The following is a 27,117-nucleotide window of genomic DNA, read 5'->3' on the forward strand; positions in this document are numbered from 1 at the left end:
CCTGAGATATGAATAGTAAATAATAGCGATAACTCAGGACATCAGGACACCCCTGGTCATCGGGGTGATGGTGTAGGCCCAACTCAGGATAACTGCCACTGGGAATAAGGCAACTAACTACCTTTGAGGATCCGGGCCTCAGTGCTTCCACAGCTCCCAATTTCCTTTACGGCAGCCTGGGTCAATCTGAAGCAAGGCTGACCTGGCCAGCACTTCCCCCAAAACATGAATTATATTTTGTCTCACTTGGTTTAAATCCTCCTTCTACCACAGGACAAGCGGCATTTATGACCATTTCCAGGGCTGTTTACATTTTACACCTTCTTTATAGGACTGCTGTGCTCACAAGTCAGCACAGCAAGAGAGCTGGGCAGTAGTTACTAAGGGCTAGTCTACCAGAAGTGGTACATGGCACAGTTGCACTGCTGTAGTGCATTTATTCTGTTCTCCCATCGGCATGATAAATCCATCTCCATGAGAGGCGGTAGCTAGGTTGGCGGGAGAAGCTCTCCCGCCGATATAGCACTGTCCACACCGGCGCTTAGTTGGATGTAACTTACGTGGGTCGGGGGGGTGGCTTATTCACACCCTTGAGCGACATAAGTTATACCAAAGTGAGTGGTAGTGTAGACCTGGCCTAAGACTTGGGCCTATTCTGTGTTTACAAAATATGTATATAATATGTAGAGTCACTCAGTGGACTCCTAGCTTTGCCTGCCATTGGTCAGCTGTCAGGCTTGTTTAATTAGTAAGAACCTGGATCAAAAGCACTAAGATGGGGAAGAGCAATGCATTATCACATGGATTTAGGTGGATGCTTTAATGGGATAGAGAAGAGGTACAAAAGAGCTCATCCATAACTGAAATTCCCAAAAGTTTCCTCACCTAATCTGTATAATGGAAGAATAAAGGTACAAGGCACAGCAAACAGAATGATTTTTCATAATGAATATGGAGCTATGGAAAACACCGAGAGTGACATTCACCCTGGGCAGAAGGCCAGCACAAGGCCCTGTGCCCCATTTAAATTCTTTAGTGCTTCCATGGGATATAAACAATTAGGGTGACCAGATAGTAAGTGTGAAAAATCAGGACAGGGAATGGGGGGCAATTGGCACCTATATAAGAAAAAGCCCCAAATATCGGGACAGTCCCTATAAAATCGGGACAGCTGGTCACCCTATAAACAGTGCATAGGCCTTGTGCTGTTTCTCTGCACAGGAGTGAGTTGTACCTAGTGAGAATAGGAAGGAATAGTCAGCCCAACCGTAGTAAACATGATGATGAACGAGGATGGAGGGCGACCATAAAATTACCAATAGAAAGATTCCAGATCCCATTACCAATATTCTGAGTCATCTTTCCACTACATTTAGCAATCTGAGTTTACCAGATTCTATCATACAATGATAACATAGTCAATAACATCAGATCATAATTATTGGACCAGTTTTCCTTTCCCAAGGTGGAACATGCATAATTTATGCTAAAGAGGGAGTGGGTTACTGGCCAGGCAAAGAAAATTCCAGCTATTAAAAAAAAAGGAAAGTAAATGAGACTTGTAGTTGCAGATATCACAGCTAAAAAGAAAACTTGTGTTGACCATGCAGTGTTTATATAAGTCAGAACTCAAGAATGATAATGCTTTATTGCGCTTGTGGAAAGTTATGAATAATGTTCCACAAGTGAGTCACCACAAAACTTTTAAACAAATCATGATCTGTGTTCCCAACCATGTTGAAGGTTACTAATGCTGAAGTAACATTTAAAATACCATTTACTTTTCACTGTTTATGCTGTTTGATCAATTTTTGTATTTCACTAAGTAGTCAGTTTTAGTTAGTGGCTTTCATGCCCTAACAGAGTGCTGCAGTGTTTGGGCTGCAAACACTGCAACAGGATGTTGAAATCCAAAACAAATACTTTTAAAATTTCAGATCCTTTTTATAGAGAAAAATGAGGACTCTCCAGTAAGGTAAGGATGGTTATGGAGGGGCCATTTACTAGAAGTCTTTGGAATTTGCAAATACCACTGACAAACACATATTTAAACACACCTAGAGTCAGATACACACCGACATTCATACACGCAATCATTGGCTGTGATACCATGGTGATGAGTGCACAGAGATAAGCAGATAGATATGCTCCTCTTGAGAGTAGTGAAATTTGGATTCAATTCACCAATGCAATAATCCATTTTATTTAAATAATGCACAAACTATTGGGGCAGTACTCCTGGTCAATATAGTTTATAAAAGGCAATAGAAAGGATGATGTCTAGGCTTAATGCACAAGCAGAGTGTTCACTATACACCTGATGGTCACTGTGGGTTTATGCTGGAGACCAACTACAGTTGGCTTATGGAGATGAATACATGTCTTGTGGGACTCACAGGAAATGAATGAACCAGTGTCTGCCCTATCATTAGAGGCGGAAAAGCCACTAGAGGGAAACGGGGCTATCTGTCATTTGTACTCATTCAGTTTGAGCTCTGGGACAATTTAAACAGTTAATAAAACCTTTTACTTTATTGCTTTGGTGAAAGTTCAAGTGACTTATTTTTCTTGGCCCTTTGTATTATGGAGAGTTGCTAGACAGGAGTGTCCTTTGTCTCCATTATTGTTCATTACATAAGTAGAGTTTTTGGGGGTGATACCATGGAATCAAAATAACATGAAAAGAATGCAAATTGGACAGGTGGCCATAAGATTCTGCTATATGCTGAGGGATCATCCAATGAGATAAAGTTATCAGACACTACAGGTTTTGGGGGTACTATTTAGGATCACTGAACATAGGTACAGGTGCGGCATGAAAGTAAAGACTGAAAAGTTTCATCATCTTACATGCAGTTATACCAAACAGCGTGAATACATCCCATCCTGTCTTTCTGGTAATATAAAAAGTGAGTGAACTTTTCTCCAGTATGTTGTTTCTTTCTGACTTGCACTGTAAACTCTTCAAGGCAGGACACCTCTTTTTAACATGATTTGTAAAGTACACTGCATACAGCTAGGACTCTATATGAATGTCAGTAATAATTTTCCTCTCACCTCCAGGCATGGTCACTCTACAGTAACTGTAATCAACATGTGGCTCTATATATTTTCTAAAAATTAGCAAGGCACTGACTGCAACTTACTTGGCTGGTGGCTTTGGTGAATCTGCCCTTAAAAGTAAATTTTTTAATAAATTGATCTCAGATTGATGTTATATTTCATCAAATCATCAGAAATATCACATGGTAGCAGTCTTTCTGGGGCAGCCTGGGGGGCGGGCAAAAGGGGCAGCAACGTTAAAGCGCTGCCGCCGCAAAGGACCCTCCTAAAAGTGCTGCCGCGGCAGCGCTTTAACATCGCTGCATACGGGCCGGGACCGGCTTCTTACCGGTATGCCGTACCAGCCCATTTTCACCCCTGCTTCTGGCCTTCAAATTCTATGATTCCCAGGGCCTTGATCCTCACTCTCATGCCTCTCGATTCCATGTGTTTCATTCAATTCCATGCATTTCCTTTGACTGTCCACTCCTGGGCCTGTTTTTAACTGTTATTGTAAAACAAATTGGGCCTTAGCGGTTTAGGCTCCTTTTACAATATTCACTCTTCGTACGGCTCTGCCCCTTGTGCCTTCTTTGTGTAGTGACAGTGAGAATGATCTACCATGGGCATAGGCCCAGACCCACAAAGGTATTTAGGCTCCTAACTTCCACTGAAATCCTTGGAGGCTCTGGGCTACAGGTCCCTCCCCCCACCCCCATGGAACCAAAAGCACTTAACCAATTGATCAAATTGGTATTTTCATCAAAAGCTTCCCAGGGGCCTCCTGTGGCTAGTGACAATCCCCCTAGCACCAGTGACATGTGCTCTAAGCTGGGAAACAACACAACCATGCCCCTCTCTGCAGGTTTGAGTGGGTTCTTTGAGAGCTCGGCAACGGGGAGTTTCAATCTTAAATCCCTGAGCAGTTACAGCCGTGGGCTGCACAACGGGCCTGATTTCCAACCTCCTTGAGCCTCGATAGCCCAGGTCACCCATTACAGGGCTACACCCAACAGCCCCTGCTTAGCTTCCCCACGCGCTGCTGCGCCCCCAGGCAAACCCCTCCCCTCCAGTTTACGTTACCGCCTCGTTAGTCCCGCCCTCGCTGGCGTCACGCGCTGGGAGGGTCTCGCAGACGCGCGTGCATCCGGCAGCCCCAGGGTGGGTGGGGTGCGAATAGCGCGCGCGCGGAGCCGTTGGTGCAGGCGCCTCAGCCTGGGCGGTCCGAGGAGGTTCGTTGGGGGCGGCTCAGCTCCCGTGGGCCCGAGCGAGTCTCCCCGGAGCCCGGCAGGGGGCTGTCCCAGGTGGGGGCTCCCGGGCCCTGAGGGGCCGGACCCGAACCCTCGGGAAGCGGGTCCCGGTCAGGCCCCGAGCCCTGCCCCTCCCCGCCCCCCGGGATCAGCCAAAGGGTCTCCCGCCCCAGGGAGGGAGGCGGCTGGGCCGGGGCCGACGTTTGGCTGAGACACTGATGAGAGGCGCTGGGCGGAGCCTGGGATGGGGTTACTCCCCTCCCCCCCGCGGGCTCGCGACCCCCGGGCGTTTCCTGAGTCGCGCGCCTGCTCCAGGCTCCAGCGCTCTCGGCGATCCTAGGGCTGCAGCGCAGGGACTGGGAGGAGGCCGCTGGCGCGAGTGGACGGAGACAGGTTTAACGTAGCAGTAGTAATGCACAGTCTTTATTTGCAGCAATACTCACTCTTTGCACCCACCCCTGCCCTCCAAAGGCAGCAAAGCCTCCACTGCAGTTAGATAGCCCGCTACGTAGCGTAGTGCAGTGCCCAGACTGAGCCTAGTCCTCTGCAGACCCTGTGTTGAACCCTTCGTACAAATGCATCTAGTGTCTTAGGGCAGCTACCTGAGTTTCACATGGGAACAGCACATGCAGTAACACTTGCTAGAATCTGCTTGTTCACAGAGAACAAAATGATCTCTGGAGAAGGTATTATTTAAAAAAAATTATAGGGAGGGCTAGTAGCGCTGCCCGTTACTCTGGTTGCCCAACTGTTTCCCTTATAAGACCTTGTGTACACTTATAATTTTGCCAAATGTTCACCATTTGGGCTGAACTTTTCCACGGTGGCATCTCCTCCGGGCTGACTTTTGGAAAAATTCACCCAAAACAGTTTGTCATTTTTCGGAACAAGTCTTGCAAAACAATGTTGTTTGGCCCATGTTAAGTTTCTGAGACCATTTATGTGAAATGCTCCAAGAGTCTGCAGTGGCGTAGCCAGGTGGTGCAAACAGTGGGGGCGGACATAAAAAAAGGTACCACCCGCTGCTGTGCTTGGACTCACCAGGCAGCGCTCCGGGTCTTCGGTGGCACTTCGGCAGTGGGTCCTTCACTCGCTCCGGGTCTTCGGCGGCACTGAAGGACCCGCTGCCGAAGACCCGGAGCAAGTGAAGGACCCGCCGCCGAAGACCCGGAGCGCTCGGCTGCTCCCCCTGCGTCCCCCTAGCTACGCTACTGAGAGTCTGCCACCAGGATGGGATTGGGAATTGGAGGAGGAGGGTAGGCTGAGAGTGAGAGCTGGTGAGTAGAAGCCAGTTGGCTGGGGGTGAGGGTGAGGGAATGGAGGGATACTGGGACCAGACAAGGAGCTTGTGGAAACTGGATCTAGGAACCAATGTAGAGGGGGTGGGGGGAAATGGGGGAGAAGAAACAGATCTGAGAAAGAGCTAGGGTGTAGGAGAAAACTAGGATTTGCTGGGGAAGGACTGAGATGGGGATGAGATGCCTGAAGAGCAGAGATTGTAACAAACAGCCAGGGGTGGGGCAGAAAGGGGTAAATTTGGGGAGAAAAGTTCTGTGCCCACTAGACCGTACTTCCCTCCAGAGCCTAGGATAGAACCCAAGATTCCTGAATCTCACTCAGCATTCTTTGCTGTCAACAAATATCTATGAAATTCACTGGCAAAGAGTATCTTCCACCTCTAGTGCTGGTCACATAGAGGATGACAACCCGCAAATCGCTATCACTTACTAGGTCTGTGTGGTGGATTTAATGGTTTCAAACCTGCTGCTGAACCATGTGTATGACAATATAACACTACATGGTAGGATTTCTGCTTGTTCAGTTTGCTTTTAAAAAAAAAAAATCTAGGAAATTACATACACAAAAACTACATTAAAAGATTATTAAGACTGCAAAGCCAAATACTCAAAAGTTAGGAAATACCCTTTTTATAGATCCAGACTAACACGGCTACCCCTCTGATACTATACAACCTCAGTTCAGCCCCATTGTGCATGTGCATTATGATAGTCTTTAATCACGTGATCACATATTTTTTCCACAGGACTCCTACCCCCATTCAGTGCAGTGGAGGGCTAATTCTGCAGAGGCAACCTTAATTATATTATTTCCTAAATTTTTGAGTGCTTGACTTTGCAACCTGAAATCTGTTTTCAATGTATTTCTGTGTGTAATAGTATTTATCAACAAATACACATCAGTTTCACTTTAAGAGGTGATTGTTTGAATCCCTACTACAGAATACTGTCATTTTTCAAAGACGACATGCCTTCCTCTGAGTTTTCTAAAGCACCAAGCACACTAGAAGGAATTTTGCTGCTCCCTGGAGGTCAAAGTGAAGTTTGCTTGCATAAGGAGAACTGGATGGGACCTTGTGCCAGTAATTCACAGCTTGTACAAAGTTCTCCAGCCAGTTAAAGCTCTTCTTTTTCACTATTCTTCTTTTGAAAAGAGGCGAGGATGTTTAGGCTTTTCTGGAGCTCCTCCTTCTTCCCATCACTCATTTTGTTCTTCTCAAGCAGTTTTGTGATCCGGACAACTTCATTAGCAGCAAACTCCTCTCCTTGCTCCAGGATTTTACTCATGATTTTCAAGTACTGCTCAGCCCGTTTCTTCTCTGTTTCCTTGGCTTTTGCTAAACTGTCCTGCCCCTGTTTGAGAAGAGCTTGACGCTCTAACTCTTTAGTGGTGCTCACAAATTTGCCTGCCAGGATGTCATATTCTTGTAGGCAGCCTGGCATTCCCAGATAGATGCCTTTACTCTTCAGCCAACGCTGAATAGCACTGGCTTTTATTTGGCCACTGTAAGGTAAGGGATTGTCAAAGTCCCCATCCTGGAACAAGTAAAAAATAGGATAGCTGTCCTTATCCGGCTTGTATTTCTCACCCAACTCTGTGTTCAGTTTATCACCATAATCTGGGAACAGAAACGAAACATGAAAAGGATCAGTGCATTAATCAGAGCAAAATCAGTAAGTTGGATCCTTTCCTCTCCAAAGCAATTCATGTTTATGTTTGTAATTACAACTCTGCTAGCACCCTCTCTCTACTAGGAATTGCCATAGGATGGAACAACCCAAATGTCCAGCAAGTCCACTTGCAAGAGTAACCATTATCGACTGCTTCAGAGGAAGGTGCAAATCCCCCATAATGTATGTATTTAACCTTGCTTTACTCTATCACTGATTTTGTCTCTTGAATTTGGGGTGGGATGGAATGATTCCTTCCTGATCCCCATCAGATTAGCTTGTAGCCTGAAGCATACAGACTGATAATACTCATTATAATTTCTAGCTGATGTCCCTGCAGACACCGTTCTTATTGAGAATATGCTATATGCCAAGCAAATTTGTAAAATGACATCTGAAGAAACAGAAATCCCATGTGAATTCCTGAAGCTAGAATATGAATATATGGATTTCAGATATTCTACTAAGGTATAAAGGGTTTGTGTTTAGGTAGACTTCAATGCCTAGTGATGTATGCCACCTGGGCAGTCTGCAGAGGTTTAAAATCCTTTGTTTACAGAACAGGCAGCAGCAGGGGTGATGGCAATTCAGTCTTCATTGCTTATACAAGCCTTGCCTCTTCTCTTGAGACTACCACAGCGACGTCAATTAGTGCCAATTGTGATGCCGACACCTCTATCATAACCTCAGCAATGAATGGCAATGCTCCCTAGAGTGAATCAACAATGTAACACTTGTTTCCTGTGACCACAATTATGCCTCATAAGGCATATTCCATAGAAGTGGGCCAAGAGGCTAAGAAAAAGCCAGATTTCCCTCTGGTCAAGAGGAACTGCAAATCAACTTTAATTCCGTAACTGTGCTGAGAGGCTTCACTAACTGGCCCACGGGGGTTGGGGATATCCAGCACTCCTACTCCCACCTCACATGAGGCTGCGAGGGCAGCCAGCTCCACTACCAACCAGGCTAAGGGGGCATTCAATATTTCAATAACTAAAAATGAACTTTTCAATCATTTATTCTTAGGTTCCCCCCAACGTCATGCTGGGCCATCCTAATTCCTCTATGACCTCTCAGCATGCCAGCTACACCCAAAACCCAGCTAAAGCAGAGAGCTAGGTGACATTTCACAGTGCTTAAGAGGTCGAGTTGTGCCAATATTTTGTTTTTCCCCCCACAGATGATATTACATTAGTCTGTTTACAGCTCACCTGATATTCCCACTTCAGCTATGAGCAGATCTTCACTGGAAGCTGAGCTTTCTGCTAGCTTTTTGAATTCATCTTGCTTCTCACCATAAGGATACTGGGTGTCAAATTTCACCAGGACAAACTTATTCTTTGGAATCACCTAGTACAAAAAAAACAAAGATTAATGGAGAAATAACTTAGAGAATTTTTTTCACTTCAAGGTCCCAGAAACAAAGGCAAGGTTTTCATCTCGAGGCCAAAAGACCAAAAACATCAAGACACTTGATCACGGCCTTGGATAGACCAAGAGACTACCTACACTTGACCAGAGCTCGGAGAGCCGGGAATATTGAATACTTCATAAACATGCAATAAACAATTACAGGAATTCTAAATTGTATACTTCAGTATTTTGTTAAAATGGCTTGTAATTATACCCTGAAAAATTTTACTTTCATTTTGCTTATCTGAAGTCAAATTCTGATTGACATAATGGACCAAATTCTGCTCACCTTACTGGTAGGGAGCTCCATTGACCTAGAGAGTAGAATTGGCCCCAGCTGACCTCAGGGGGACATCTCAAGTGAGTAATACAAGTAGGATTTTAGGCCAAATAAAATGTGACTGCTAGATTAAGGGAGACATCCCATCTCCTAGAGCTGGAAGGGACCTTGAAAGGTCATCAAGTCCAGCCCCCTGCCTTCACTAGCAGGACCAAGTACTGGTTTTGCCCCAGATCCCTAAGTGGCACCCTCAAGGATTGAACTCACAACCCTGGGTTTAGGAGGCCAATGCTCAAACCACTGAGCTATCCCAGTTACTCTCCTCCCCCTCCTCAGTATGGCTGAAAATCGCAAATACTGTAGCTCCACCCTGTCAGCCAGTCTTTTTAGTTCCATCCCACAATGTAGTGCTTCACATTTGGAAATTACCCCAAAGTCCTTGCTCCTAGCAAAAGATGCTATGGAACAAGTGCTTAAGGGGTCCCAGAATGCAAATACACCAAAACTGGTCTATCAAAGTGGAGATTCATTTCAAGTGGATGAGATGAACTGTCATAAGAAAAGGTTTCAGAGTGGTAGCCGTGTTAGTCTGTATCAGCAAAAACAACGAGGAGTCCTTGTGGCACCTTACAAACTATATGCCCAAATAAATTTGTTAGTCTCTAAGGTGCCACAAGGACTCCTCGTTGTTTTTGTCATAGGAAAAGAAAAGCTCCAGCCATGTGCAGTCAGTGCCCCTACCACAGTTACTTGCTTAGGGTGAATGTTTCCTTACATACTTTGAGAAACAAGTTAAATAAGCTGATATTGATCCAGTGTTATTACTGCATGGACCTGCAGTAGGTGCCTAGTACCCCTTCTCCAGTGTGGATTAGAAGCCTGACCCATGCCAGCTGACTCCATTCAGCTGGTGTTCTTCACTCCCACTTCTCACTTCGATTTCTATTTCTGATCAATTTTCCTTCCTATTTCTAAAACCTGGCTCTTGTGCTTAAACATCGTCTTGCAGTGCTAGAAACCTAAATCTTTAAATAACAAAAGTACACCCTGTTAATGAAATAAAAAAAATCAGGAAGGTATTTCCATTTCTACTTGGTTCTGGAAAAATGCTTTTCTACAAACTTAAATTTGGTGCTTAAACTACTTGCCTTTCCTTACTTGGAAAAAATAATCTGTACTAGGGTGACCAGATGTCCCGATTTTATAGGGACAGTCCCGATTTTTGGGTCTTTTTCTTATATAGGCTCCTATTACCCCCCACCCCCGGTCCCGATTTTTCACATTTGCTGTCTGGTCACCCTAATCTGTACTGATTTGTCTAGGGAACTCAGGGGCAGATTGCATAGCCCATCCGCAGGCTGCTAAGAAGCATCAGGTAAGAGTGAGAGGCTCACTGACATGTGAGCAAATAACACCTAGTGTGGCTGTTATATACGGGTATAGAGGAGGGTGTTTCTGGATGTTCTTTCTTGTGGGAATGTCGCCCATGCGCATGGAATGCTAGGAGCCCAGCTGGGGCTGGACAGAAGTGCTTGGTGTAGGCTAGGCGTTGTGGAAGGGCATGTGCTGCACCAGCAGGAGTGTGAGGGGGCAGTAGCTTGTGGCTGGAAGGAAACCTGACGGATGCGGCAATCGGACACCTGCTGCAGACAAAGACAGTGGATGCTGCAGTAGTAGAGCTCCGAGGTGCTCAGGACACCGCCTGCCCCGCCAGGAGCGATCCCCTTCTCCCACAGGTGATCACGCTGCACCGCAGCCTTGGCAAAAACGTTCAACCACGTTCGCGGTGCAATTGAGACACTTGGACTCCTGTGATTGGCCAGCTACTGAGGCCGCCTCTCCTCTGTCCTTTCCCCATTGGCCACCGTGGTCCGGGGCTAACTCTTGAGCCATTCACCAGCGGCTGCCAGCCGGCAGCTTCTGAAAATGGCCCTTGCGCCACTGAAAGAGGCAGGCGTTAGATCGGGTCTTGCCGTGAGCCGAGCCCTGCAGGGCTGAGCGCGCCGCCGTGCTCTTTCACCCGCAAAGTGCCGGAGGTTGCCCCATATCAGAGCGGGGGGCGGGAGGGAAGAGACACTCTCTCGCTCTTTTACCTACCCACCAACCCTTTCCAAAAATCCTCTTGAAAAGCCCGGCGTTCAGGGCACGTTCCTGCTGCAGCCGCCCGAGACCTGCGCTGGAGCTGAAATGTATTTTCAGTACAGCGATCTGACGTTCCTGAAAAGGCCCGTAGCTTTAAGGTCCTTCCCCGCTCCAACAGCCAGTGTCTCTGAGCGCCCCAGCGCTGGTGCCGCCGCACCATGCATGCGGAGGGAGCAGGCACGGGCAGACAGGCACATGCAACCAGCAGCACCCCCCCCCCCCCTTACCTTATAGAAGGTGATGACATCCAGGGGCAGGGAGCCCTTGGTATGCAAAGCGCTGCTGCTCTCCCAGGCGAAGGAAAGCCAGCAAAGCAGCAGGGAGGAGACCGACACAGCCCTGCTAACAAAAGCCATGTTAAGAAGGATCGAGATGGAGAGGACTTGCGTTGCGCGGTTCACGTGACCTGATCAGTTGTAACTGGCTCCCCCCAAAGGAGAAGGGAAGCGTCGGAGGAGCTGCAGCTCTAGAGCCAAATGCCCCCGGGGAACGGAGCAACTGAGAAAAGGGGCGGGCTGGGACTGCCAATGCACCACAGAGCAAACTCCTCATTATACGCTGTTCTGAAAAGCCAGCACCTCCCTTGCACAACCCAGTGATTAGTTGTCCTTCCCCTTTCTGCCTTGCTCCATTGGTCGCTGGCTCTTTCTCGCTGGCCAAGGGCACAACAAGCGCCATGAAGCCACCCCGTCCCCCTTGTTAAAAAATAATTCGTAAGCCTAATCTTTGTCGTCCAGCTGGGCATGTGTGAGGACATGCTCAGTCCCAGAGCAGGGGCTATTCAAGGGTAACAGCGGTTTAGCCAGCTGCAAAATCTCTTCATTACAGTTGTGGACGATCTGCTTGGTCCCTTGAAATCTCTCTCTTACTGAATAGATTTGGACCGGCCCCCCATCAATCCAGAGTAGTTCTGAGTTATTGTTTGGGTAATTAAAGGACCACACCGATCTGTGATCCATTCCACTACAGGAGAAGGCATTCCACAGAGCTAGGAGCCTCCTCAGTACAGTAGAAAGCCCTGCAACAAAACTGTGTGTGTGTGAGAGAGATCACCTGCCCCCCAGCTATAACTCAAACAGTGGTTATAGCTTAATTATAAGTGAGGGCAGGGCTGGCTCCCTGGTAGGGAATTTTAGCAAGACACCCCCCTCCCATGCACCAAAACAATAAAATCCCCCCAAAAACCACCGTCACCCAGTGCTTGCCCTACCACTGGTTGGGCTGCACCAGGAAGACAAGGCTGCAGCGTCTTTGGGCATTTTTATGATGTTAATTAAAGAGGTGCCTTAGCTGACATGATAAAAACAAACAGCATCGTGTCAGAATTTTGTCTAGACCCAGGCTCCCCACCTGTGCAGCTGAGCTGGGGATAAGTACCAGTGGGAATTTTTTTGCTAAAATTCTCTAGTGTACAAAAAACAAAACAAACCCCCAAAACCTTAGAACAGCCATTCCTAAATTATGGTACTGAGACCAGCATAGGGAAAGTGCTTGCTGACGTGTGGAGAGCGGTCTGGTTACCTGGTGCAGGCTCCTCTCCTAGTTTCCAGCTAGTACATTGTATTATAAATAGCTAAAACATAAATAATGTATTGCTTTTCTATATAAGCAATTGCAGTAGTTGCCACAGGACCATGAAACAATTGTGAATGGAAGAGTGGATCTGTGTAATGGCGAATAGGAGAACACTATAAGACCACTCTTGTTAAGATGGGAGGTCTACACTGAGAAATGTGAGAACCTTTGCCTGCACCTGATGCTTACACTGTGGGGTGAAGAGTACTTAACTGACATGCACACACAATGCAATGCCACTACAGGTGATCTATACCTAGCCTTATTTAAGTTGAGCCACATTTCAGAAATGGCCCTTGAGCTACTTAGATAATTAGGGTTGTTCTGTTCTGTGTGCATAAAGTGACCAGATAGCAAGTGTGAATTTTTTTTTTTTACACGGGTGTGTATAGTTGCGTATGTAAGACAAAGCCCTTAATATCAGGAGGATCCCAATATCAGGCCACCTGGTCACCCTCTGTGTACATAATTCAGGAACCTTTCTTTGCACTACCCAGTTAAACGTTTCTAACCCTTTGGTAGTGCAGCTTTACAGTCACTACACACACACACAAAGGAGGAGGGGGGAGATAAAGGGAAGCATATTGTTAATGGATTGCTGTGTTCTTATCCACAAATATTGTCGCATTTAAAACAAAAAGAAGTGGCAGCAGGTCAGCAAGGAATGAATGTGCAGAAGTTTCTGTTAAACGGGTTTCCCTTTCAAGTGGTACATTTATAAACATGAATGAGGAGAAAAGTTTAACAAGCGTAACTGTCACCTCAAATATGTCCTTTTAGCAGAGCAAATGGTTCACCAGAGGATAGTAACTAATTAACCATACCTGATCCCCTCCACATCAGGGTTGTCTTGCAGCCAGAGGCATGGGGTTTAGGGGAAACTGGTCATGCCGCTGCTGGTACAGTAACTAGAGTCTGGCAACTTTCAACATCACTATGTTCACATAACATTTAAGAGAGTAAATGGAGATAGTAAACTCAAGATTAAGTTCTGACCCTGGCACACTCAGATCTCTGTAAGGAAAGAGAGAAAGCAGCGCAAGACATGGCTTGAGGAAACAAGAACATTTTGCTTCTATCAGTGTATTGGGATCTGGAGTGGACAGGGCACTGCCAGGCATATGGGGGGCAGGGATACCGATTCCCAGATGCCACATATTGTTGTTCAAGCTGTCCCTGACTGCCAGGGCTACTCTATCATAATTCCACTGGCTGCATCAAACATACTGCAAGTTCCTACTTCTTCCTTTATTTGTCTTTAAAAACTTGGGAGGGGTGCGAGTAATGCATAAACTGACAATGGAAGTTTCTTCAACACACTGCCATATGAACATGCCACAGAACATCTGCTTCCCAATTCCACTCCTGCCAGCAAATCATTCCCTTATTTCGCACAAAGCTTGTTTTCCCTCCCCACGGTTCTGTTTTCAGGCAACTTTTACTCCCCTTCATGCAATAAAGGGAGCATCTGGCTCGGAGTTTGATGGGAGATTAGCATTATAAAGCGAAATGGTGAAGAGAAGGACTTCAACTATTTCCAAAGATCCAGACAGAAAATGAAAGGCAGCAAAACTAATTTATAACGAAACTGACTTTTATATAAATTATAAACCCATCCAGTTTAAAGCAGATCGCTTGTGGTTGTGTCACTTAATTCCGTAGAAGGCTGAAGCATACATAACTTCCACAGTCATAAATTACAACAAATAATCAGGAAGAGAAAGTTCAGATAAGGCTGCAGATGTAACAAAAGAACCCTTTTATATTAATGAAGGTTAAAATAAATCACGATTTAACAATGATTGCAAAATATAAATGCAATTTTTGAACAGTTAAAACCGCTAAAAAGATACAAAAACAATGGGCAATACAGGTAGGCATTGCAAATTTTTCTTTATGCAGAGAAAGGTAGATGGAGAACTCTTCACCTTTATCCACATCAGACAAATGATTTAAAGCAAAGAAATCAGTTGAGGAGGAAATCTGTAGAAGGATCTTGGCTCATGATCCCAGTAGTATAAAAGCAATAATTTTCAGTCTGTAAACAGTAGTCTTGGTAGCTTTTCTAAACACATGGTTCATTTAACCACAAAAAGGATAACAGCAGCAATGGGTTATACCCTGGATTTCCTATCAAATCTCAGTGAAGATGTATGTGCTGGAGGGGGAAAATGCTCTTTACTTTAGTAAGAAATATATATTTAACTGTACACAATTTATAGGGATTGAGAAGATTCCCAAAGGCTCAGTAATTAGTTAACCATTTCTGCATACCCATCTAGTTGCCTCTTTTATAGAGAAACCCTGGAGTTTTAAGAGCATCTGATTTTCATGCTAGAGAATTAGTATAGAAACATCTACTGTGTAACAAAAGAATCATACTGTTTGACATTAGGCTTAGGGTCAATTGGGTGGCTGCAAGTGGAAATGGGAAAACAGCTGTACCCTGGGAAAAACGGAACATTCCTCCTGAACTGGTATTGAGCAAGGTTTAAATGCTAGTGCAGACTGAACACAAGCATGTTCAATGCCATTTCTGAAAGCGTGACTAATGCTTGGTTCCACCCACTCTCAGAACTCAAGCCAGCTGACTAAAATTAACACAGCCAGATGTATAACCCACTGGTTTCAATCTTGTTCAAAGGGAACTGATGCTGAAAAACATGTTTAGCAAGTTCTGCTTTCTAGCATACACAAGGCTTTAAGGCTTGTAGTCTAAACTTACTTCACTAAACTTTTCTACTGTTCAGCTCCGCTGGTAGTAGCAACGATGGACAGGAGCTCCAGCATAGACTACTGCACTGTCTGGTCTTGTTCAGAGCTCTCTGCAACCTGGTACTTAAAAGTGTCAGTGTTTGCCTGGAGCCCTGTCTACACTAGCCAGTCCTACTGGTGTTTGCAAGGTGTGAATATTTTAGCCCAAAAGCTTAGTGCAGACTTCACCTCAGTGCCACTGTGCAATCTTCGTGATGGGACTGCTTTCACTTAAACTATGCATTTCAAATGATCAACTTCAGTCATGAGTCTTGTTTTAATGTAAATAGCACACTTGTCTTTCCAAAAGTATTTCCATACAAACATATACGATAGTTTGCTCAGGAAAGATGTTTCACTATAAAACAGAGTTAATACATTTTGGTATTGTTTTCCCCCGGCCCAAAGCACTTACCAGACACTGCATCTACATCATAAGCACATCCATCACAATTCAAACAACTTGTAGGAAGTCCTCTCTCTCTTTTAGGAAGGGGCAAAGTAAAACTAAATCCAGCAAGAGCAGCAATTTGAAATTTTACACAGGGCTTTTAAAAAAATACTCTCATCAACACTCTAGCATTTCTAACAAAATGTATTCAGAAGAGGTAACAACACTAGGGTTGTCAGCTCTCTTAAAACTTTAAATATAGATTTCAGATTATACTTGCTTTTCTTTAATTAGAAGATAAGAAATCTGTAAGAGTCTCAAGTGTCCCTCACATCCTAGGTGCAACATGTTCGTATTTGTGCCTATTTGTTTTATAGTGTGTCTGTATTACTCTTTAAATTAAAATAGCAGAAATGCAGATTTTATGGGATCTGATGATGTAATTACATTTCTCTAACAGAATTACTAATGTGTCTATACTTGGATAATCATAAAAGATCAGTTACAAAAGGAAACAGTTACAAACAAAAGAGTAACATTCTCAGCCTCATACCACACTGGAAGCAAAAATTACTTCTGCCAACTTACAGCCATAGAAAGTTGACAGGACTCAATTCCATTAAAAATTATTTAAGTACTTAGTCTTAAAATTTCAAGCCCCTTTTAAAGTCACAATGATTACTGTTTTAAGGGAAACTGACATGAGATCAGAGTCAGTGGTGTCAGACTTCACTGCAGATATTATGTACATTGCCTCCAGCTTTTTGCTGAAACAGTGATCAGGCTTGTAATTTTTTGAACCACCTTTCCACTAGAAACAATCTGTATGTAAACTAACACCACCCCCTTCCTCCAACAGTCGCTGGGGTTCAATCTCAGAGGAAACTGCATCGGTACTAAGCATGACTTACTCTGACCCTCTTCAGTTAATGATGAGCATCACCGGAAGGCAGTATATGCCTAAATAAAAGATGTGCTTCCAATATAACGTCATCTCTCTCTGCTGGACCCACATGATATCAATTCTTTTTTTCAGCAGGGCCACGTGGCTTGTCAATAGAATAGACAGCTCCAGAACTAACCTGCTTCAGTGGAAGAGGCCACACAATATGCTCCAAGGTTGAATGTGGGCATCTACAATTTCTGCTTTTCTAAGGCAAGGACCATATAAAACCTATAAACACTGTATGGTAGATGAAAATACAACTCCTTTGAGATATATGCTTTATACTGGATTTCTATTGCTGCTTCTAAAGATTATCTCCAGTTGTCTCTGGAGACCAAAAGGGAAGAAAATTGAATTTTTCCTGTTGCAATATGCTTATGAACATGTATAAAAAGTGGTCAAACCCTGATGGAGGGTCCCTGCTTCTGGTTTATGTACAATAATTTAATCAGCTGAATATATCTTTAATACCTAAAAAAAATATTTATGATTAAAGTCCTTCATGCATTTATGAGGAAGTTCTGGATTAAAGTGATGGTATGTTGGATGTTGCTTCTGCCTGGGATTATGGTGTCACTCTGTTGTGAAGTCTTTATGCCTGGGGCGCATTTCTTAAATCTTTAGTTTTTTTATGGTATCAAGTCTCTTTTTCAGCAGCTCCCCAATTTCCTGAATTGAGTGCTGGTAACTGCTCTGGACCTTTCCTTGCACAGTCTTTGTAAACTTTTTTTCTTCCTGCAAATCAAGAAAACACAGTCATTCACCCTGCAGGCTAAAGACCATTTTGTATTTTAAATTCCTCTGTAAAATTCCCCACACCCTCTTTGCAAATATTGAAATGGTGAAAAAAGTCCAGTTTGAAGTCTCAATACATCATAAGGGGGTTGTGGTAATAGTTTGAATTTACTAAAAAGATCTGAAAGCTCGTCAATCCAGAATAAAAACCCCACAAGCAGTAATTTTTTTTAAACTTAATGTTAATTTTACCTATCACAGGATTATTAGCACATCAAAATTTCTTGACACTTGCAGGAAACATCCTTGTATAATTAATTTAATGCCAAAAGATGGCTTCCCTTAACCCCAAGTCAGTTGCAAGACAGATATTTTAATCCAGAAATAATTTATTAAAGCAGGAAGCCTCTTAAATACAAACCAAATTGCTGAAATCGAAGTTTTCATAAGACTAAGGCTACGTCTACAAAATACTCCACTGGTGGTGGTGTGTAGGGCATGTGTAGCTAGATACTGCAGTGAAAAGCAAGCTGTGTCCATGCTGTAGTGTGTAGCTACACATGTCAGGGATAGACTCCGGCAGCGGGAAAAGGCTTCAGCAGCTCCACACTGCCAGAGCCTTTCACTGAAGTGAGGAAAGACTCTGGCAGGAGGGAAATCTCCCTCCCAGAGTCTTTTCTTGCTGCGGGGAAAGGCTCCAGCAATGAGGAGCTGCCTGAGACTCTCTCTCTACTGCCTTCCCAGTACTGGAGTCTTTTCCTGTGGAGGGGAAAGGCTCCAGCTGCAGGAAGGCAGTGGGATAATACACTGCAAAAAATAGCAGTGTAGATGGGAAGTCCAAGCAGAGAGCCGTGTAGGCTCATACATACTCACACCCTTCAGGAATGTCTTTACTTGCCTAAGCTGTGCCTCACCAGCTACACTGCTATTTATATCCATGCCACGTACGCACTCCATACGCTGCCAAAAGAAGCGTGCAGTGTAGACGTACCATTAGTGTCTACTATTCTAGACACCCTCACAACCCCTATTTTCCAAATTCTTCAAACATGCATGAGTTAAATGGCAGAGAGCAGTTTTGTCTTCTCAGAGCTTCAATTCCCACCTATGAACAACATTCCTTGGCATTATTCCCCAAGGTAAAATATGAGACGGACATTGACTTTCCTATGCTGAGTACAATGATATCTGTGCATATTTAAAGGGTTGTTGCTACATCTCAGCTAGTGCATCACTAGTTATGTTCCATAAAGAGCAAATTCTTGTCTGATTCAGCTGACACAAACTTCAATGACCTTTTCAAAAGCACCAGCAATTGGGTGCATTCACAATTCTCTGGCGTGCATGCGTGTACACACACCCACCCACCCCTTTGAAACTCTGGCCCCAAGTAATGTTATACAGCTTATGCACACTGTTTGACACTCTCCCAGTAAAGTACAAATAATGAATAGCATAGCAAACATAGTATGCAGGTAGGAAAACCCCACAAAACTCCCAGCCAATGCATTCTTCAGGGTACCAGAAAAATCAATACATATGAAACTTATGTTTTCTTTAGGCCTCTGCATTTCTGATTTCCAAATTCCTTCAATGCTTGGCAGAACATAAAGGAAATGTGTAGAATTTGCTGACTGAATGAGTTAGCAGAAAGTTTACTTGTGCCACTCCTAGATCATTAAAGAACCAGAAAAACAATAAGGTTTGAAGTGATAAGGCAATTCTAGAAAACACTTCAAAGAAAATGTAAAGAGATAGGACAATTTGAAGTCTAGTGAATAAAGAAAAAATAAATCTACGGAGTTTCATTTGCCCCTACCAGTTTTTGTAAATGTACAGTGAAATTTTCATATTTAAGATATTAAATTTCACACAACAACAGTAGATCTTTCAGTTACAAGTCAGACCTAAGATGACTGTAAAAGCAGCACTTGAACGCAAGCCCAGAAGTGTGATTTTTAAGTGGCAGGATGTATCTTTTAAACAAACCCCGTAGTTACAATACAGGGAATCCTGTCTTCACGTTAGTCTGTAAAGCTCCTAAAAGAATGTAAAGTTATGGCGGGATAGACAAGCTGATAAGAGTTTGTCTGAAAGCAACAGCCCCACAGATCTGATTCTAGAACTGTGCTAGGCGTCTATTTTCCAGAGTCAATGAGAGTTTTGTGGCTACAGACACTGCCCATTCAGTGTTTTGAGCAGCTACTCAGCATTGTTCTACAGAGTTGGGTTTCTCTCTTCAGTCCCATTGGAAACATGTTTATATCAGTTCATACAATTCTTATAATTAAAAATTGTAACAGCCCCCAGATATTTTAGGTGAGGAGAGCATAATTTCCCAACAGAGAGCAATTCTTATACTCATTCCTATCTGGCAATAGCACAAAATCATGGTTCTCAAAAAACCCACCTCACTTGAATTATGCTATGACTTGCAACTTGTGGCCAACTTTCATAACCTAAGATGAGGCAAGAACACCAATCTACTTTTGAGTCTTGCACTTTAGAAAAGACTCTCAGAACACATTTAAAGATAAAGAAATGGCTAGTTCTGTGCTTTATTTGATAAATCAGATCTGTACACCTGAACTCGATCCTCCACCACTCAACACCAATGATATTTTGAGGCGCTGAAGAGAGGCAGGCCATTATTTCATTGAAAGACAGATTCAACAAGTGGACAGTGAGTACGTCCTGTTGGAGGATAATGTGCTTATTTCCTGGTGTCATAATATCTTGGTCCTTCAGGGCATCTTCTCCCACATTTAATCAGAGCAGCATTCTGCTTCAAAAAGATTTCTTCACTGGGAATAATTTTCATATACATCTTAACACGTATTGTGCCTGACGTGTCCGGCATCTATAGATTCCTGTCCTTGATCCCCTCTAAACCGCTAAGAGTTAGAAGGGAGAGCCATTTTCTTTCATATGGATTCAGTAATTTCCCTGGCAACTTTTATTAGTCAGAAATAATTGAACCAAAAGGATTTCCTGTCACAACTGTGCTGGACTTTATTATTTGATGTTGTCATGTCTTTCTAGACTGAAAATAAGAACATTCATTTTCCTGGCAACAAATTAACGTCACACACAGCATTTTGTTGTCCACATACTCAACTCACTTTAAAAAAAAAAAAAAAAAATAGATACATAGGTTTACAATTCTCAGGTTCCAGTAACATTTTTTAAATTAATCAATTTGTGGAAATAAGCAAGAAATGATCAGTTTAGGGAAAGTTACTATGCTGGACTCCACATGGTAGGAACTTTATAACTAGAACTCTACCACTCTGGGTCAGTTTCAACCGTGACACTATTCTTTTTAGCTAATAGCAAACAACTGAGTCAGTCACATCAGTGGTTATAAAGCTTTTTCAATAGGTAACATTTAAAGAAAAAGGTGAAGTTAGCCAAGAGATATTCTCTAGGTTTATTTTTTTTGTTTTTAAAAGAAATCACATAAAATAAGGTAGTTTCTTACCTGTGAAAGGAAAGTGTCATCTATGGACAGTTCTTCAAGTTTAAGTGCAGTCAGAATGATTTCGAGCCCTTTGATATGGTCTATAACATTGGAAGTTAACGTCTGTAGCTCAGTTACATAATCCAAAAAACTGGTAAATACAGGAGGCTACGGAAACAGTCAGAAGTGATATTAAAACACACTTTTACACCCATTTTAAATATTTTTGTATATGACACTCAAGTTACTACTTTAAAATAAAATGATTCATTTGTGTCCAAAACCACAAATATGCTATTCAAATATAGCTTAAAAAGTAGTGCTGGCTGGCTGGCAAGCATTTCCATTTTGTGAAAAACTGAGCTCTTAGAATTTTGTTTTGATTATGCTATGTAATGAAACCGACTCTATAAGCCCAGTAGTTAAGGCATGTACCTGGGAGACTTGGGTTTGGGCCTAGATGCCCTAACCACCAGGCTTTAGAGCCAGTCAGTAGCTCAATCATCCTGTTGGAGCTGTTCCATTTGGTATAAATAATTAAACATTCACTAGGTCAGAGAGAGTCTGACTCTATTGCCCAATGGGTGGGGCATGCCCCTGGGAAGCCAGGGTCAAATCGCTGCTCAGCCGGATTCCAGCCTGAATCTAAGAAACCTTCTTGATGAAAGTTTCATCAAAACAGATCTGTTTCCATGACAGGTTTCAGTTTAGACCAACTGGCATTTTCCAACAAAAAAAAAAAAAATCATTGAAAAATTCCCAACTAGCACTGTTCAAAATTACATTTCATTTAGTAGTTAACGTTTGTAAAACAAACAAACAAAAAACCCCTCTGAAGATGAAAAATATTATGTAACTTGAGAGTATCCTCATTTTAGAAGTCTTTATCTTGAAAAACTTTTTTTGTGGGAACAGTTTGGAAACCACACCAACCTTGGACTTAAGATGGTTATATACAAAATAGAAATCATACTAACTCTATCCAACAGGCTAATGCATACACTCAGCAGTGTTGGTTATGATATATTCCATAATGTTGCATTTTCCCATTAATTTTCAAAAGCACATAAGCGACTTACAAGTCCCACTTTCAAAAGTGGCTTAGGAGAGCCCCTTAAAGGAGGTTACGCTCTTAGTCACTTTTGAAAGTAGGACTTCGGTGCTTTTGAAAATTGCACCCACTCCCTTTAGGGAAGCATCATAAGATTAGAACTCATGTCTCCATTGAATTGCCTACCATAACTACACTGGTTTCTTTTTTTTTCTTTTTCTTTTTCTGTAAGCTCGATTTGAAGGGTCGCAGGACACTATCACAGTAACTTGACACCCATAGGGTGATGGACATTGTCTGAAAGGAAGAAAAACAGATGTACAAGTATGGTACAAATACAATTAATACTACTGGAGCCATTTTTAAGTTCAAAATTACATCCTTTATTAAAGACTTAAAATACAGTAATTGGGATATAAAGGGAATGGAGAGATGGTTTCCATAAAAAATTGGGATCTGTGCACTTTATTTATTATGCTAAAGTCCTGAGCACAGTCAATTCTAAAATATTTTACCATTATCTTCATCTGCATCTCATTTCCCAAAAATTACACCAGGCCCCTTCAAGAAACAAAACTTTAGGAATCTACACATTCTCCTGTCTTAATTCCAAGTCTGGAAGTCAGGTTTTATTTTTGCATCATCATCATGATTATCTGTATAAAGCTCAATGTGAAAAGGCAGGGTTCAGGGAGCCACAAGGTAGAACTCAGAAGAGAGCAGATACAGATTTCATCTTGTAATTGGATTGTTGTAAAATAGAACAATTAAATGAAAACAGCAGGAATTTCCAAAGTGACCAAGAACTGCAGTAAATGAAAAATGCTTACCTCAACAAAGAAGACTAAGTTTTCTAAAATGTTAGGATGAGTTTTCAAGATGCCATCTCTGACTTCCATCAAGTCACTTTTACATTTATTGAACAAGTCTGAAAAAAGGAAGACAATTCTTATGTTCAGAATAAGGATCAACACAGAGGCTTACATATTTTTGATGTGGTACACATCTTAATATACTACATGAAGCTACAAAAAGACTGATTTCAAACTAGTGTATGACAGGATACAGTTAACTAAAGACTACTTCTAGAGTGGATACAGTTTTAAAATCATTTCTGAATGAATCTGTAATGCAAAGCCTTTGTCAAAAACTTGGTATGCAATTTTTTTCTATTGTCTTGTGCATTTGTAATTACGTGCACCTTTCACATCAGTACAGCCGGAAATGGAGTAGGAAGTCAGATAACCCAACATTTACCAGCAAATGGGTTCACCTGCAGGTTTTTAATAATAAACTGGTTTAAATCAAAACCCAGGCGGTCTGCTTACAGGAAGAAAGATAGCTACAGGTGGAGATGAGGGAGAATATAAGGAAGGTTAAGAACAGTAAAAGGCCAGTTTTACATGACTGTCCTTTTCTGACTGATTAAGAATCTTATTGCATTTTCACAGCATTCTCACTAACGTCAGTGAGAGAAATCCAGCTCTCTTCCACTTACTGATATTCTGGTGGCTTGGTGTTTTTCCTTTTATCATGCAGGCAGTTCTCTTTACATACAGAAGTTTACCTTTAAACTTGCTAAGTGCTTTTACTCAGTTACAGGATTAGTGCTTGTGAAGGGTGCTGGACTGACCGACCTAGGGAACACAGCTCCCTGTTATGCACAAACCTGATACAGCAGAGGCAGTACCAACTTCCCAACCGCATCTCACCAGAATGCCTTAACCTTGACCTGAAGGGAAGGTTCATTCACTCCTTGCTCCCTCTGCTAGGGCTGCCAACAAGGTTGCCAGTTAGTGCCTTGGTGGTGGTTTGTGAGATATACAGACCCCTGTATGCTGAGAACTGGACTCAGTTCTAACTCATTTCACACAATACCAGGCAGCAATCATACGTTGGTAACTTTTGGCCATTACAAATTGACAAGTTTCATTAAAATCCTTTTAGGGTTTTCTCTTCCCCTTTAAACAAATGTTAGATTATAACCACACACACAGAAGTGCCAGAGCATTTGGCTTTGCTGCTGTACAGGGTGCTGGGTAGTATAACACAACCATTCTGTGCTTAAAAATGCAATCTAGATCTGTAATGACTGACTTTTCGCTTCAAAACTACCTTAATGTCTAGAATGAGGAAAGAATATTTCTAAACAGCAGATAAATCATTTGGATTATTCTTATACCACCACAACCAACAAACTAGAATTCCAGTGTGTGACTGGTATAAAACCACAACTCTATTTTTTTTTTTGGGGGGGGGGGGGGGGGATGGCAGTGAAACAATAGGACATAATACCATTCTCAGCCTCCAGCAATTTAAGGATGACATTATCAAAGAAGCCTAAGTGAGTCATTTTAAATTTTAAAATCACTGTTTGAATGTCACCTTGGCTATAAATGTTTATTCCCAAACTATTACTTACCTGTTAATTGTTCTAGTAAAGATTTAAAACTATTCCCTATCCTCTCTTGGATTTCTGTTGAATCTTCTGAAATAAAAAAATGTTACAAATAAATCTTTTTTAAATAATGTTTTTTCTGCTTCAAAATACAAAACAGTTAAAAAAAAACCCACAAAAATATGCACTGTATGAAATGCTTCAAGTGTGAATGACTGGTACATTAATATAATTGTAAGAAAATTCAGGAAGACAAACACATAAGCACATAAGATTAAATAAAGCTGTGATTTTCTTCATAACCTAAAGTGTCACTCAAATAATCTACACATGGTTGGTTTATCAATTTGTTTCCAACTCGTTAATATAATTTATTAACTAAATGCAAAGCCATTTTGAAACTGTATAGATACACCTCCACCCCATGCAACACCCCTCACAAATTGGTTTAACCTCCCTGCAACCCAAACACTTACCTAAGCCATTGGTATCTAGTTCATAAATATCACTAACAAGATAAAACAAGCTAGTCTGGCACTGACAGCTGCCATTACTGAAGAAGCCAGCCATTCGGGTAGGAGGAGGGCCAAGGACAGGATACTAGGCAAGAAGGAAAGAAAAAGAAAGATGTTGCAGCTTTTCCTTAAACAGAAAACAGTGTTGTTCTTTGGCACATCTCAGATTTCAAAAGCTACAAACTCAGGATCAGTTAAGTGAATTTTGCAGCCTGCAGAACGTTACAAGATGCACTGAGTTGCTGTGCTTGCATTCATGGGCATTAAAGATTCTGGGATCACTTTTCCTTAACAGGTACCTGAATTTTCTGCTCAAGAAACTGCTTCCCTGAATCCACTGCCGTTTCCAGTTGTTGAAGCAGAGACCGTATCATATCAATTTTGGATGAGACACCATTCTCAGCAGTCTTTTCAGAGTTCTTTGGGTGAACAGTATGACTAAGAGTTGGGAGTCCGCTTACTAGCCTTAAAGTTAAAGATCGGATTTGCAACCAGATGGTTTCTTCCTCCAATGACAGTTTCCTATGCTCCTCAGAAATGTCCCTATAGAAAGGCACCAAAGGTTTTTAGACAAATGTTTTATATTCATAACAGTAGCAAGCTTCCATGAACATCCTTTATCCTACTCTGGTGCAAAGCTTTGGAATCCCATGTGGAAAGGTGGGAATGACTGGAAATTCAGGGAACGGTATTAATGTGAATAAGTAAGATGAGAGCATTGTTAGAAATTGTAAATGATGCTCTTGTTAAATGTGCACAGTTAACCAGCCTAGAAAATATTTAAGTGACACTTGGAATTTACCTTGAAATGATTTTCTCCCTAAAACACATTTCTGAAAGACTGACCCCTGCAGGCCTTTGTACTCACCTGTCTTTTGGATCCCAATTAAATAAGACCGTTAGGTCTCTGTTGTCATGCAAATCTTTCCATGGAATATCATCTTCCTCTGGACTCAGACTCATGGACTTTATACTTTCTTCTAAACTGGTTGATCTAGTACATAAATATTAGTATCGTTAAACCAAATGTTTAATAGTTGAGGTGAAAGCCCAACCCACTGATATAGTCTATATTCTCTACAGAGCACATAACTGTTAGCTACCATATATAAAAGTCAAACCTACCTACTAGCGTTAAAGAGAACGCTGGTGGAGACAGCAAACTAGCAACTAACATGGACTAACTGGAGCTTGTACTGAAGGTAGTAAATGTTATTGGAGGGATTAGAAGTATTGGATAAAGTTTTTATTATAATAAATGAGTCTATGTTGTACTTCAATGGCACATTCCATCAGAGCACCTCAAACGTTAAACCTCCCAACATCCCTCTGAGGTACCCTAGTAGTATAACACATTTTACAGATGGGGAAACTAAGGGCTTGTCTACACTTATAATGCTGCAGCAACGCAACTACAGTGCAACCCACCTCCCCGAGAAGCGGTAGCTAGGTTAATGGAAGAATTCTTCTGTCCACCTAGCCCTGCCTATGCAGGGACTTAGGTTGGCTTAACTATGCTGCTCAAGGGTGTGGATTTTTCACACACCTGAGTGATGCAGTTAAGCCAGCCTAATTTTCTAGTGTAGACCAGGCCTAAGGCTTACCAGGAAAGCTACTCTGATGACTCGTACCAGGTAGACAAGAAGCACCCGTTCAGGAAAGGCTGCCCTTCCCTTGCAGAACCCCTGCCTGGTTTACTGTTTGAGTTACTTTACTTTTGTCTCTGCCATACTTACATATTTGCTTCAAGTAAGAGGTCTAACAACATCCGTTCAGTGCGGACTTGTGCAAAGTGAAGTGAGGCATTCAGCCTGTTCCTAAAAGCAATGAATTCTGGGATCTTCTCAAATGCACCATACTTGTAGGCTTGAATAATATATTCTGAGGTCTAGGAAGGAACACACATCATCTCTGTATTAGTTGCCATGATAAAGTAAAAACAACTAGAGTCTTAACAGGGTTATAGCCAAATCAAATTTGTGACTGCCATGAATCTGAAGGTGTAGAGTCTAGCAAGCACTTATCACCTGGGAGAAATGTGCAGTTCTGCTTGCCCAAGCCTCCCAGACACAGATAGTGGTGTAAGCTTCGCTGCTTTCCTTTAGCAAAAGCAGACTGTACCCTGGGATAGCGTGTCTAGCAAGCTACCGATTTCTTTATTAAATAAATGAGCCAACACTAAGAAACCTCAAGTTG

The 27,117-nt window shown here is 42.5% G+C and overlaps 2 protein-coding genes across 2 annotated transcripts in view; both read right to left on the reverse strand.

Annotated features, from left to right (window-relative positions):
* Window positions 1-5,471: 5,471 nt before the first annotated feature.
* ERP29 (endoplasmic reticulum protein 29) lies at window positions 5,472-11,589 on the reverse strand. Its single transcript, XM_065417759.1, has 3 exons — window positions 11,324-11,589; window positions 8,473-8,611; window positions 5,472-7,209 (listed from the first exon to the last, which is right to left on the reverse strand). The coding sequence occupies exons 1-3, from the start codon at window positions 11,450-11,452 to the stop codon at window positions 6,707-6,709; spliced, it is 771 nt and encodes a 256-aa protein (XP_065273831.1). The 5' UTR covers window positions 11,453-11,589; the 3' UTR covers window positions 5,472-6,706.
* A 5,785-nt stretch (window positions 11,590-17,374) lies between these two features.
* The window catches only part of NAA25 (N-alpha-acetyltransferase 25, NatB auxiliary subunit), a 41,006-nt gene continuing 31,263 nt past the window's right edge, over window positions 17,375-27,117 (reverse strand). The window contains exons 16-24 of the mRNA XM_065417722.1: window positions 26,658-26,809; window positions 25,790-25,915; window positions 25,221-25,464; window positions 24,883-25,006; window positions 24,431-24,496; window positions 22,839-22,936; window positions 22,195-22,305; window positions 20,979-21,125; window positions 17,375-17,497 (exon numbers count right to left, since the gene is read on the reverse strand). Of these exons, the coding sequence (XP_065273794.1) occupies window positions 17,375-17,497; window positions 20,979-21,125; window positions 22,195-22,305; window positions 22,839-22,936; window positions 24,431-24,496; window positions 24,883-25,006; window positions 25,221-25,464; window positions 25,790-25,915; window positions 26,658-26,809 (1,191 nt within the window). The remainder of the gene's footprint in view (window positions 17,498-20,978; window positions 21,126-22,194; window positions 22,306-22,838; window positions 22,937-24,430; window positions 24,497-24,882; window positions 25,007-25,220; window positions 25,465-25,789; window positions 25,916-26,657; window positions 26,810-27,117) is intronic.

This window comes from Emys orbicularis, chromosome 16 (assembly GCF_028017835.1).
Source record: "Emys orbicularis isolate rEmyOrb1 chromosome 16, rEmyOrb1.hap1, whole genome shotgun sequence".
Taxonomy (NCBI): domain Eukaryota; kingdom Metazoa; phylum Chordata; order Testudines; family Emydidae; genus Emys; species Emys orbicularis.

Coding starts and splice junctions, on each gene's coding strand:
- ERP29 (XM_065417759.1), bottom strand. CDS start 11,452: ATGGCTTTTGTTAGCAGGGCTGTGTCGGTCTCCTCCCTGCTGCTTTGC. Junction 8,612..11,323: donor ATGTCATCACCTTCTATAAG/GTAAGGGGGGGG, acceptor TTTTTGTACTAG/GTGATTCCAAAGAATAAGTT. Junction 7,210..8,472: donor AGCTGAAGTGGGAATATCAG/GTGAGCTGTAAA, acceptor TTCTGTTCCCAG/ATTATGGTGATAAACTGAAC.